The sequence below is a fragment of the Schistocerca piceifrons genome, chromosome 8 (assembly GCF_021461385.2).
Source record: "Schistocerca piceifrons isolate TAMUIC-IGC-003096 chromosome 8, iqSchPice1.1, whole genome shotgun sequence".
Classification (NCBI taxonomy): domain Eukaryota; kingdom Metazoa; phylum Arthropoda; class Insecta; order Orthoptera; family Acrididae; genus Schistocerca; species Schistocerca piceifrons.
In genome coordinates this window covers 458,426,573-458,440,660 of record NC_060145.1, presented here as the reverse complement: position 1 = coordinate 458,440,660, position 14,088 = coordinate 458,426,573, and the positions used below count along the sequence as shown (strand labels likewise).

The window sequence follows — 14,088 nt, the reverse complement described above, 5'->3', positions numbered from 1 at the left end:
AGTTATTGGACGTCATATTGAGGGATATCATGCCACATTCTGGCCAAATGACGTGATAGACTGTCAAAATCCCGAGATAGTTGGAGAGCCCTGCCCATAATGTTCCAAATGTTCTCAATTGGGGAGAGATCCGGCGACCTTGCTGGCCAAGGTAGGGTTTTGCAAACATGAAGACAAGCAATAGAAACTCTCACAGTGTGCGGGAGGGCATTTTCTTGATGAAATATAAGCTCAGGATGACTTGCCATGAAGGGCAATAAAACAGGGTGTAAAGTATTGTCGATGTGCTGTTGTGCCAACCAAACGGAATCTGCTGCGAAAAGATATGCCACCCCAGAGCATCATTTCCTTACTGTAGGGTCGTATGGTTGGGGACAACCAGGTTAAAACCAACTGCTGTCCGGGGCGTCTCCAGACATATTTTCGAAATGATATCTCACTGACTAGGGTAGAATTGTCATAAGAGATGATCCTTGCTCCACATTGAGCCCCAATGACCAGCATTTGGCGAATCCGGACTGACGAAAGCTGCTTGTAATACATGAAAACTCGTGTCGGACTGGGATTCGAATCCGGATTTCCCGCTTATCGCGAGCAATAACTTGGGCTATCGGATCCCCCTCGAGGACCAACCCAAACCTCCATATGTCACGAAGCTCCATAACCCCCGCACATTACGTGATTCCTGCGCAGGAGAAGGACAAGTATTATGTACTCATTTTAGCCCGTCGAGGCATGGATACATCACTGATGGTTACAATGTCTGTGTTTATACGGAATCTGTATCTTCACATTACACTGTATAAACACAGACATTGCAACCGTCAATAATGTGTTTGCGCTTACATTACTCCTCAATCGACTATCGCGAATTGTGAGGTGTTGTATCTGTGGTCATGAGAGCTTTGGATGAATACTAGCGTTAAGTTTGACCTGTGGTTATTTATGTCTTGTGGCGAGACGAGGTGATAGTTTGGAGAAACCAAACGTTTGTGCGGTAATGATAGTAGTATGCCATTTTCCCGATGTTTTTAGTGGATAATTATCTTTGTATTGTTGTGTTATAAAATCAGCTGATATTTATTCGACGTGTAAGTGATGTTTTATGTTTGTCGACGTCCCGAATTTTTGTGGTTTGACGTGTGAAACTAATTCGTAGACAGAAATGGCGAAGGAAGAGATAGACGATCTCCTTCCTGACAAAGATGCTGCCAAAGGTTTTTACGCGAAATACGAACCAAAAGAAATTCTTGGAAAGTAAGCAGCTTATTAATTTATGTAGCGTTTTTTGTTGTGACAGAAGAGCAACAGATCTTGAGATTAGTATCATAATGTGGAACCTAAGTCCTGTGATGTTTGTCTTATAGAGGCATCAGTTCTACAGTCAGAAGATGCATAGAAAAGGAAACTGGCATTGAATATGCGGCGAAAATAATCGACCTTAGCAGTGATTCGCATGATGGAGCAGATGGAAAAACTATGCTGGAAGCTACATTGGAAGAAATACACATTTTAAGAATGGTTTCTGGACATCCATATATCAGTATGACCAGACTTCGCCCTCTTTGCATGCTAGAGATAAATAGGCAGTAGCAACTTGACTTTATAGCTTTACTCTTAAAGTGTTACCAGTGCGAAACGTGTTTTGCTTTAGTCTTCATTCCATTTTGCTGCAGCTCTCCACAACATTCCATCCAATGCAAATCTCTTCATCTCTGCACAACTTCTGCAACTTAATCCTTGTAAATCTGCTTACTATAGTCCAGCCTTAGTCTCCCTCTGCAATTTTTTACTCCATTACCAAACTGTTGATTCCTTGATGCCCCAGAATACAGCCTACACACCATTCATCTAGTGCATGGGCAGAATACTTTCTGCCTTCCCCTCATGCTTTTACATGCATTTCAGAGTAAGAGTTCTATGCCATCCCCACAATGTATAAGGAATTGCTGTATCATTTAATATAACACAACACTGAATACAGCACAGTGGCTTCTATTTCACCAATTTCAAGTTCCTTCACAAATATTAGCTTGCTGTGACTGGAGAAAAAGAACTCGCTGACAAGAGTCTTGAGACTTTCCCCAGTTTTGAAAACTAGCATGTCTCAGAGCCCAAGCAAAAATGTGTGTTTGTAAGTGATAATAAGTTTCTGTACAATGCCATTGGACTCATAATTAAAAGTTCATTTAATAACACTCAAGATACTAAATGTCAGGTCAACTGAACCTAGCGGTACTGTATGTTGGTTTCACCCCTTTTGACATAATGATAATGTGGCTTATGACATCATACACACACAAACAGGAAGAGAACAGAACACTAACAATCTTTGTTTGTTTATTCTTTTTTGGAATATAGATTCTGGAGACAGACTGATCTCTAGTGGAGCCCGATGTATAGGTCAATACAATTTGGTTGAGTGTCGACAAAGTTAACAAATGCGAATACAAAATATTAGTTGTGATGTACTTGTCTGTATTGTAGATGGGGGCTTGATTAGGGTAAGAGGTGACATTTTAGTTGTGAGTTGGGGATGTGGTATCAAAGGCTTCACTTAAGTGGTGCAATTGCTTGTGTACCTTTGTGTACAATTTATGTGATGTTGCTGCTTGCATCACAATCCTCCTGACAATCTGATGGTGGTAGTAAGTCAAACACTGGTAATTGTGAATTATGTAGTAATTTGCAATCAAGATGGACATTTATGGATAAAGTGCCAAATTTGATTGAGGACTCATTTATAAACTTTCTGTTCCATAGATTAATCTGAATAGCCACACAGTGAAAATGTTGACAAGTATACTGTATGTTCTTTTAGTGTTCTCAACAAAATGTTTTTAATCAGGTAGTTTGTGCACTATGCCGATTAATGGTGTCCTCTTCAGTTTTATATCTTTGAACGTAAGAATCATTTCCTTTATTGGTTCATTAGTGTGCACTCTTGCCACAGTAGACTTGCACCACTGCATTGTGACATGTAGTTTAGCCTATACCGGATTCCAGTTCCACATCGGTTGTTTCACTAGACCACTCACAAAGTCATCAACTATAGTAACAAAAAGACAACATATTTTTAATTTCAAAGGATATTTTTCCTTAAAAACTGATTTTAAGTTTCTCAGCCTCTCTTAAAGTGAAAACTGTCACATACGCAGATGATGATGGTGATAGAACATAAACAAAAGACATTATTTGTACTAACTTGAACTTTTCATTATACGCTGATAAGTGTAAACATTATGATATTGAATGTCATCTACTAGGGACTTTATGGTCACGTGACATGGGAAGGGTAATTGTATATGAGCCAGAGCAGATACAAATGGGGAATCCTTGTAGAGCAGTACAAGCCATAGGTGAGGAAACCCACTGACTTAAGCAACATTGAGAAGAGCCAGACTGCTGTGGCCCATGGTTTGGGAATGAGTGTCTTGGAAATTGTGTGTGTGTGTGTGTGTGTGTGTGTGTGTGTGTGTGTGTGTGTGTGTGTTTTCTACTTTAGAAGAAGGCCTTTTGGCCAAAAGCTCAGGTGTATAGCAAGCTAATCTTTTTGTTGCGCCTGTCTGCAACTCGTGTCCACCATATGGTGAGTAGCTGTCTATCCTTTTCATAATATTGTCATTATTCGCTTCTGGATTTTCGATTGTTTGAATTTCTTGTTACCACCAGGCAGATCGTTATGTCCAGAAATGCTGTCATCTAGGTAAATAGACCTTTGGTAGGAATAGAAAGCACCATGACAACTGCAATTACATGAATATCACTGCAGACTGCCTGCATTCCTTCATGCTTGATATCTTCCCCAGTGGTAATTTCATCTTCCAGCAGGATAATTATTCATGCCACGAGGCCAGAATTGTGATTCAGTGGTTTGAGAAGCATGATGGAGTACTCATGTTGATGGCTCGGCCACCAAATTCACCTCATATGGACACAATGGAATGCTATTGGGCACCAGCTCCATACCCACAAATTTGCCATAATTTAATGGAATTACTTGACTTGAATATGGACATCACATGCCACATTCCTCGGGAAAGTTACAAAGGACTTGTCGAATCCATGCCATGCCAAATTGCTGCTGTATTATGTTTCAAAAGTGGGCCAACATGCTATTAAGTAGTCAGTCATAATATAAGTGTAGAAGTTTCAGGAATGAAAGTTAATGGTGAAAATCTAAGTTATTGTAAGGAAATACGGAAGCGTCCGATCCCGCCCGTCTGCTTTGACCCATGACGTCACAAATATGGCGGAAACAAAAACAAACACACACACTTTCCACAAGAAGCCTAATGACACTAACGGGACAAGCGCGGGAAATGGGGTGTAAGTGAAGACAGCCACGCATGAATACCCACCCACCTCCCCAGGGGTCGTAACCCCTGCAACCTATAGAAGATAAAGATGCTTCAGTAGCTGATTAGTGTTTTTTGTCTTTTTAAAAAAAAATCTCACGGGATAGAACGAACAGATCAGAAAGATAAATATAATAAACTAAAACAGAAATTCGAGGAAACAGATAATTAAAATAAGTAATAAGTGTTTTTAAATTTAAAAAAAAAAATCTCACGAGATAGAACGAACAGATCAGAAAAGTAAATAAAATAAGATAAAACAGAACTGGAGACAGCCACACTCAAACCAAACCCCGCGCCGTCATGACGTCACACACGACAACACCCTTACGTCACGGGTCAAAGGCGACGCGTGGGATCGGACGCTTCTGTTGACCCTATTGTAAAATATAAATGTGATACATTAAGCAATGAAGACTTGCCCTGTTTATAATCTGTTCTGTTTAAGATATGTTATGGGTGATAGGGAATGAGACACTTATTCATTATCTTCAATAATTGCAGAATGAATATTTCATTCTGCATGAGATGTGCATAATTCCTAATCGATTATGTTAGAAACTATTGGGGTTTAAGAGTTTTAGCAAGAAATTAGAAAATCATACCTTAATTCAATGAGAAGGGAATTAAAGTGCGTTTATAAATTTAATATGACTCATTTATATTTACAAGAAGTTATTTTCAAGGCATTCAAGCTATATCATAGACATAATAATGACTGAGCTTCAAACATAGTTTGTGAAACATTAGATGTCTGTATTAAGAATTTTTCCATTACACGAATTTTAAAAATAGATATGACTAAGAATTAGAAAATACAAACAGAATCAAATTGCATAAATTTGGGGATGAAAATTAACCTCAATCTTGATTGAACAGTGTATTTTGTGTGGGCGATACCTCATAGCTTCTAATAACTTGAGAAGTCATACGTCAACTCTGCCAAGAGCTGCTGATAAAATATTTTTGAGGACACATGAGCTACAATAACTGTTAAGCAATCAAAACTATGATCACAAAAAGTATTAGAACATATTGATACATTTTCATGTAAAATTATGTTGTTGTTGTTGTTGTGGTCTTCAGTCCTGACACTGGTTTGATGCAGCTCTCCATGCTACTCTATCCTGTGCAAGCTTCTTCATCTCCCAGTACCTACTACAACCTACATCCTTCTGAATCTGTTTAGTGTATTCATCTCTCGGTCTCCCTCTACGATTTTTACCCTCCACGCTGCCCTCCAATACTAAATTGGTGATTCCTTGATGCCTCAGAACATGTCCTACCAACCGATCCCTTCTTCTAGTCAAGTTGTGCCACAAACTTCTCTTCTCCCCAATCCTATTCAATACCTCCTCATTAGTTACGTGATCTACCCACCTTATCTTCAGCATTCTTCTGTAGCACCACATTTCGAAAGCTTCTATTCTCTTCTTGTCCAAACTATTTATTGTCCATGTTTCACTTCCGTTCATGGCTACACTCCATACAAATAATTTCAGAAACGACTTCCTGACACTTAAATCTATACTCAATGTTAACAAATTTCTCTTCTTCAGAAACGCTTTCCTTGCCATTGCCAGTCTACATTTTATATCCTCTCTACTTCGACCATCATCAGTTATTTTACTCCCTAAATAGCAAAACTCCTTTACTACTTCAAGTGTCTCATTTCCTAATCTAATTCCCTCAGCATCACCCGATTTAATTTGACTACATTCCATTATCCTTGTTTTGCTTTTCTTGATGTTCATCTTATATCCTCCTTTCAAGACACTGTCCATTCCGTTCAACTGCTCTTCCAAGTCCTTTGCTGTCTCTGACAGAATTACAATGTCATCAGCGAACCTCAAAGTTTTTACTTCTTCTCCATGAATTTTAATACCTACTCCGAATTTTTCTTTTGTTTCCTTTACTGCTTGCTCAATATACAGATTGAATAACATCGGGGAGAGGCTACAACCCTGTCTCACTCCTTTCCCAACCACTGCTTCCCTTTCATGCCCCTTGACTCTTATAACTGCCATCTGATTTCTGTACAAATTGTAAATAGCCTTTCGCTCCCTGTATTTTATACCTGCCACCTTCAGAATTTGAAAGAGAGTATTCCAGTTAACATTGTCAAAAGCTTTCTCTAAGTCTACAAATGCTAGAAATGTAGGTTTGCCTTTTCTTAATCTTTCTTCTAAGATGAGTCGTAAGGTTAGTATTGCCTCACGTGTTCCAACATTTCTACGGAATCCAAACTGATCTTCCCCGAGGTCCGCTTCTACCAGTTTTTCCATTCGTCTGTAAAGAATCCGTGTTAGTATTTTGCAGCTGTGGCTTATTAAATTGATAGTTTGGTAATTTTCACATCTGTCAACACCTGCTTTCTTTGGGATTGGAATTATTATATTCTTCTTGAAGTCTGAGGGTATTTCACCTGTCTCATACATCTTGCTCACCAGATGGTAGAGTTCTGTCATGACTGGCTCTCCCAAGGCCATCAGTAGTTCTAATGGAATGTTGTCTACACCCGGGGCCTTGTGTACACTCAGGTCTTTCAGTGCTCTGTCAAACTCTTCACGCAGTATCATATCTCCCATTTCGTCTTCATCTACATCCTCTTCCATTTCCATAATATTGTCTTCAAGCACATCGCCCTTGTATAAACTCTCTATATACTCCTTCCACCTTTCTGCCTTCCCTTCTTTGCTTAGAACTGGGTTGCCATCTGAGCTCTTGATATTCATACAAGTGGTTCTCTTCTCTCCAAAGGTCTCTTTAATTTTCCTGTAGGCGGTATCTATCTTACCCCTAGTAAGACAAGCCTCTGCATCCTTACATTTGTCCTCTAGCCATCCCTGCTTAGCCATTTTGCACATCCTGTCGATCTCATTTTTGAGACGTTTGTATTCCTTTTTGCCTGCTTCATTTACTGCATTTTTATATTTTCTTCTTTCATCAATTAAATTCAGTATTTCTTCTGTTACCCAAGGATTTCTATTAGCCCTCGCCTTTTTACCTACTTGATCTTCTGCTGCCTTCACTACTTCATCTCTCAGAGCTACCCATTCTTCTTCTACTCTATTTCTTTCCCCCATTCTTGTCAATTGTTCCCTTATGCTCTCCCTGAAACTCTCTACAACCTCTTGTTCTTTCAGTTTATCCAGGTCCCATCTCCTTAGATTCCCACCTTTTTGCAGTTTCTTCAGTTTCAATCTGCAGTTCATAACCAATAGATTGTGGTCAGAATCCACATCTGCCCCTGGAAACGTCTTACAATTTAAAACCTGGTTCCTAAATCTCTGTCTTACCATTATATAATCTATCTGATACCTTTTAGTATCTCCAGGATTCTTCCAGGTATACAACCTTCTTTTATGATTCTTGAACCAAGTGTTAGCTACGATTAAGTTATGCTCTGTGCAAAATTCTACAAGGCGGCTTCCTCTTTCATTTCTTCCCCCAACCCATATTCACCTACTATGTTTCCTTCTCTCCCTTTTCCTACTGACGAATTCCAGTCGCCCATGACTATTAAATTTTCGTCTCCCTCACTACCTGAATAATTTCTTTTATCTCGTCATACATTTCATCTATTTCTTCATCATCTGCAGAGCTAGTTGGCATATAAAGTTGTACTACTGTAGTAGGCAAGGGCTTTGTGTCTATCTTGGCCACAATAATGCGTTCACTATGCTGTTTGTAGTAGCTAACCCGCACTCCTATTTTTTTATTCATTATTAAACCTACTCCTGCATTACCCCTATTTGACTTTGTGTTTATAACCCTGTAGTCACCTGACCAGAAGTCTTGTTCCTCCTGCCACCGAACTTCACTAATTCCCACTATATCTAACTTTAACCTATCCATTTCCCTTTTTAAATTTTCTAACCTACCTGCCCGATTAAGGGATCTGACATTCCACGCTCCGATCCGTAGAACGCCAGTTTTCTTTCTCCTGATAACGACGTCCTCTTGAGTAGTCCCCGCCCGGAGATCCGAATGGAGGACTGTTTTACCTCCGGAATATTTTACCCAAGAGGACGCCATCATCATTTAATCATACAGTAAAGCTGCATGCCCTCGGGAAAAATTACGGCTGTAGTTTCCCCTTTGCTTTCAGCCGTTCGCAGTACCAGCACAGCAAGGCCGTTTTGGTTAATGTTACAAGGCCAGATCAGTCAATCATCCAGACTGTTGCCCTTGCAACTACTGAAAAGGCTGCTGCCCCTCTTCAGGAACCACACGTTTGTCTGGCCTCTCAACAGATACCCCTCCGTTGTGGTTGCACCTACAGTACGGCTATCTGTGTCGCTGAGGCACGCAAGCCTCCTCACCAACGGCAAGGGGCAAGGTCCATGGTTCATGGGGGGGGGGGGGGGGGGTAAAATTATGTATAACAGCATAATGGCAGTGTTCTTACTGTGTTGTGATTTTTTTTATGGTGTTCCTACATAACTGAAACACTCAAATATAATACATTTGTGCACTATGACCTACCATCAGCAGTAAAATACATCGTGTAGTCAATACATTTACGTTGTGTTAGTTCTAAAACAATATAAATACAGAAAACTGTGACACTTTTTTGAATCTGTTATTTATTCCACAAACCAGTTTTTGAACTTTTTCATGTTCATCTTCCGATGGTGTACAAGAGATTACATAGCTATTTTGGAGCATAATTCTGGGTGTTGGCTCTGTGATGAGAAGATGGAACATGCTTTAATGCATTCCATGAGTATTGTTTATATGCTGATTTGGATCCAGAATTTAATTTTGTGCTTACTGCAACAGCCTTTGTTGTTAATATCCACCTGCTTGCTTCCTTTGTGATGGTCGATTGGTACCACATCACTCACTTTTACAGTATATGTATGCTTATACACTGTAATAACGAAACTTTTCCAGCATCCAGAATGTGCTGTACAGCTGATACTTGTTACAGAAAACTTCACACAAATATACTTTGCTTACAGATACTGTACGTTTTTGTTTTCATGTGTTAAAAGTTGATTTATTGGCAAATACTTCAATCAGAACTGTCATTATCAGGTTCTACCTTCTTGTGTAGATGTACTCTACATACTGATGATTGCACAGCTGATTTCTGTTTACAGGCTGATGCGAAGATAATAAAATATAGTATGCTGAGAGCCTGTTGTTATCAGTCTTTATGCCAATACCCTAGTAACTTTTTTTTTCTTTTTTTCCCCCTCCCTCCATATTAGTAAGCTATTACAGATTTTAAAAAGTGTAGTCACTCCGTATCAGTGCTACACTGTGTGCTACTATTGGTTCCAAGTAGTAGCTAAGTAATGAGAACTGAATCATCAGTTAACATAATACATTACACTTCTTGTAATGAAAATTATTTTCCTTCATATTGTCAGTCAACATCAGGTAGGTATATATTCCCATAAGGAATATAGGATGAAGGTTTTATAGTAGTACATATTACAGCTTGAATGTAGCTCTGCTTGTTTCCTCATGAGCTCGTAAGTTCATTTGCACCCAAAATGTACCTTTCAGTAGCATTGTGAAAACTGATTATAGCTCAGAGTTTATCTAGAACACAAATGTCCCATATATACTGTAGACATACAGGTCAGCTTGCTTATATTTTCCTATTACTCGAAAAGAGGTTCATTATATCCATTTTCATTACAGGCATTGTAAATGCTAAGTGTGTAAATCCAAGTAGGCCTATATAAGCTGTTTTCCTACCCCAAAATACACACATGTAGAGCTGTATTTAAGTGCACTTCATTAATGTTAATTCAGATGTGTATCCTAATGTAATAATCCACACATTACTCCATTATATATGAAATATGGCTCATACATTTTATAAATGACTGTTACAAATGTAGATGTACAGGGTAGATAGATAGTAATTTGCATGTTCTGTACATCACAATTTTGACCTCTTGCTATGATGTGGAAAGAGTTTTACAAATAGTACACTTTCTCAGTGAAAAATATGACAGTTCATTAGTGCACACCAAACTAGCACACAATGGAAATTATTCTGTGGAATGGAGGTCGCCGTCAAGCAAATATTATTTCTGTATTGGAAGTTGATTTTATTGTCTATTAAATACTATATATCATGGGGTAGGCACTTGAATACTTCACCCTGTTCTGTGCCACACAAAGCCGTAATGTTTATCACTTAAGGTATTGAGGTATTGTATGGATTTATAAATATTACTGTTTCCAGAATGAGATTTTCACTGTGTGCCAGACCGAGACTCTATTCTCTATTCTCCTCTTGTATAAACTATTTATCATCCAGTTTCACTTCCATACATGGCTACACTCTGTACAAATCTTCCAGAAGAGACTTCCTGACACTTAAATCTATACTAAATTTTAAGAAATTTCTCTTCTTCAGAAATGCCCTCCTTGCCGTAGCCAGACTACATTTTATATCCTCCACACTTCAACATTCATCAGTTACTTTGCTTCCCAAATAGCAAAACTCCTTTACTACTTTAAGTGTCTCATTTCCTAATCTAATTCCCTCAGCATCACCTGATTTAATTCTACTACATCCCATTATCCTCATTTTGCTTTTGTTGATGTTCATCTTATATCCTCCTTTCAAGGTACTGTCCATTCTGTTCAGCTGCTATTCCAGCTCCTTTGTTGTCTCTGACAGAATTACAATGTCATTGGCAAACCTCAGTCTTTGTTTCTTCTCCATGGATTTTAATTCCCACTCCAAATTTTTCTTTTGTTTCCTTTACTGCTTGCTCAATATACCAATTGAATAACATCGGTGATAGGCTATGACCCTGTCTCACTCCCTTCGTGCCCCTTGACTCTTATAACTGCCATTGGTTTCTGTAAAAATGGTAAATAGCCTTTCGCTCCCTGTATTTTACCCCGGCCGCCTTCAGAATTTGAAAGTGAGTATTCCAGTCAACACTGTCAAACGCTTTCTCTAGGACCACAGATGCTGGAAATGTAGGTTTGCCTTTCCTTAATTTGTCTTCTAAAATAAGTCGTAGGGTCAGTTTTGCCTCGCATATTCCAATTTCTAAGGAATCCAAACTGATCTTCCCCAAAGTCAGCTTCTACCAGTTTCTTCATTCGTCTGTAAAGAATTCGTGTTAGTATTTTGCAACTGTGACTTATTAAACTGATAGTTTGGTAATTTTCACACCTGTCAGCACCTCCTTTCTTTGGAGTTGTAATTACTATATTCTTTTTGATTCCTCATGCAGTATTATATCTCCCATTTCATCTTTATCTACATCCTCTTCAATTTTCATCAAGTACATCACCCTTGTATAGACCCTCTATATACTCCTTCCACCTTTCTGCTTTCCCTTCTTTGCTTTGGGCTGATCTTCCATCTGAGCTCTTGATATTCATACATGGGGGTTCTCTTTTCTCCAAATGTCTCTTTAAGTTTCTTGTAGGCAGTGTCTATCTTAACCCTAGTTCACTACCCACCACAGTGAACCCTATAACGCCCCATTTACAGAGTGGGAACTCCTCAGCGCCCTTGCACATTGCCCCGACACAGCTCCTGGGCCGGATAGGACCCACAGTCAGATGATTAAACATCTCTCGTCTCACAACAAGCGACATCCCCTTATCATCTTCAACCTGATCTGGTGCGACGGTGTCTTTCCATCCCAATGGTGGGAGATCACATCATTCCTGTGCTCAAACCTGGTCAAAACCTGCTTGATGTGGGTAGCTACTGACCCATCAGCCTCACCAACTTTCTTTGTAAGCTGCTGGAAATTGTGATGGTTTGGCGGTTGGGTAGGGCCCTGGAGTCACATGGCCTACTGGCTTGTTGTCAGGGTGGCTTCCGCAAGGGTTGCTCTACCACTGATAATCTTGCATCCCTCGAGTCTGCCATCCGAACAAACTTTTCCAGACGTCAACATCTGGTTGCTGTCATTTTTGACTTAAGTAAAACATACAATTCGACCTGGTGACATCATACCCTTGTCATATAGTATGAGTGGGGTCTCCAGGGCCCGCTTCTGATTTTTATCCAAAATTTCCTGTCACTCCATACTTTCCATGTCCCAGTTGGTGCCTCCCATAGTTTCCTCCCATATTCAGGAGAATGGCGTTCTGCAGGGCTCTGTATTGAGTGTGTCTCTGTTTTTAGTGGCTATTAACGGTCTAGTAGCAGCTGTAGGGCCGTCGATGTCACCTTCTCTGTATGCAGATGACTTCTGCATTTCGTACTTCTCCTCCAGTACTGGTGTTGCTGAGCGGCACCTACAAGGAGCCATTCACAAGGCACAGTCATGGGCTCTAGCCCACAGCTTCCAGTTTTCAGCTGCAAAGTCGTGTGTCATGCATTTCTGTCGGAGTCACACCGTTCATCTAGAACCAAAACTTTACGTTAATGACGATCCACTCACTGTAGTGGAGACATATCGATTCTTAGGACTGGTTTTAGACGCCTGGTTGACTTCGCTACCTCACCTTCATCAGCCTAAGCGGAAGAGCTGGCAGCAGCTCAGTGTCCTCTGCTGCCTGAGCAACACCAACTGGGGTGCATATCGCTCTACACTGCTGCAGCTGTACAGAGCCCTTGTTCAGTGCCGCCTTGACTATGGGAGTATGATTTACCGTTCAGCGGCGCCCTCAGCGTTGCGTTTACTCGACCCAGTGCACCACTGTGGCGATCACCTAGTGACGGAAGCTTTTGGAATGAGTCCAGTGGGAGTCGGAGTCCCTCCATTGAAGGTTAGACATGCACAACTGTTCACCAGTTACGTTGCACATGTTCATAGTTCTCCTGCACTTCCGAATTACTGTCTCCTTTACCCAACCATGGCAGTTCATCTCCCGCATCGGCGGCCCAGGTCAGGGCTTACAATTGCGGTTTGCGTCCGGTCCCGTCTGTCTAAACCGGAGTCCTTCCCGTTACCATCTCTCCTCGTAGCCCATTCTCATACACCTCCGTGGTATACACCTAGGCTGCAGAGTCTTCTGGACCTTTTGCATGGCCCTAAGGACTCCGTTAACCCTGCGGCTCTCCGCTATCACTTCATCTCGATTCTCAACATGTACCGGGGCTATGAAGTGGTTTACACCGACGGCTCGATGGCTCATGGTCATGTAGGCTTTGCTGCATATGTTCATGGAGGACATATTGAACAGCACTCCTTGCCAGATGGCTGTAGTGTTTTCACTGCAAGTCTACCGGCCATGTCTCGTGCTCTTGAGCACATCTGCTCATGCCATGGCGAGTCGTTTCTCCTCTGTACTGACTCCTTGAATAGTCTTCAAGCTATTGACCAGTGTTACCCTTGCCATCCTTAGGTAGCATCCATTCAGGGGTCCATCTATGCCCTGGAATGGTCCCGTCATTCAGTGGTGTTTGTGTGGACCCCAGGACACGTTGGGATCCCAGGCAATGAACTTGCCAACAGGCTGGCCAGACAGGCTATGCGAAAACTGCTTCTGGAGATGGGCATCTCCTAAACTGACCTGCGTTCTGTCTTAAGCCGCAGTGTTTTTCGGCTTTGGGAGACTGAATGGTGTAACAGTATGCACAACAAATTGTGTGTCATTAAGGAGACTACGACTGTGTGGAAGTCTTCCAAGCAGTCCTCTCACAGGGAATCAGTTGTCATCTGCCAACTTCGCATTGGCCATATATGGCTAACGCATGGTTACCTCCTCCATCGCAAGGACCCACCTCGGTGTCACTGTGGTTCACAAATGACAGTTGTCCCCCTCTTGCTGCATTGCCCAC

At 40.8% G+C, this 14,088-nt stretch overlaps 1 protein-coding gene across 5 annotated transcripts in view; it reads left to right on the top strand.

The window, feature by feature from the left end:
* Positions 1-889: 889 nt before the first annotated feature.
* LOC124711247 (phosphorylase b kinase gamma catalytic chain, skeletal muscle/heart isoform) overlaps positions 890-14,088 on the top strand; it is a 133,248-nt gene continuing 120,049 nt past the window's right edge. Inside the window, exons 1-3 of one of the 5 annotated variants that reach the window (XM_047241215.1) lie at positions 890-997; positions 1,160-1,257; positions 1,368-1,543. In XM_047241215.1, the coding sequence (XP_047097171.1) occupies positions 1,166-1,257; positions 1,368-1,543 (268 nt within the window). In that variant the 5' untranslated portion in view covers positions 890-997; positions 1,160-1,165. Of the gene's footprint in view, positions 1,258-1,367; positions 1,544-14,088 lie in introns of all 5 variants that reach the window. The other 4 variants (XM_047241216.1, XM_047241213.1, XM_047241217.1 and 1 more) reach the window with 4 other exon arrangements.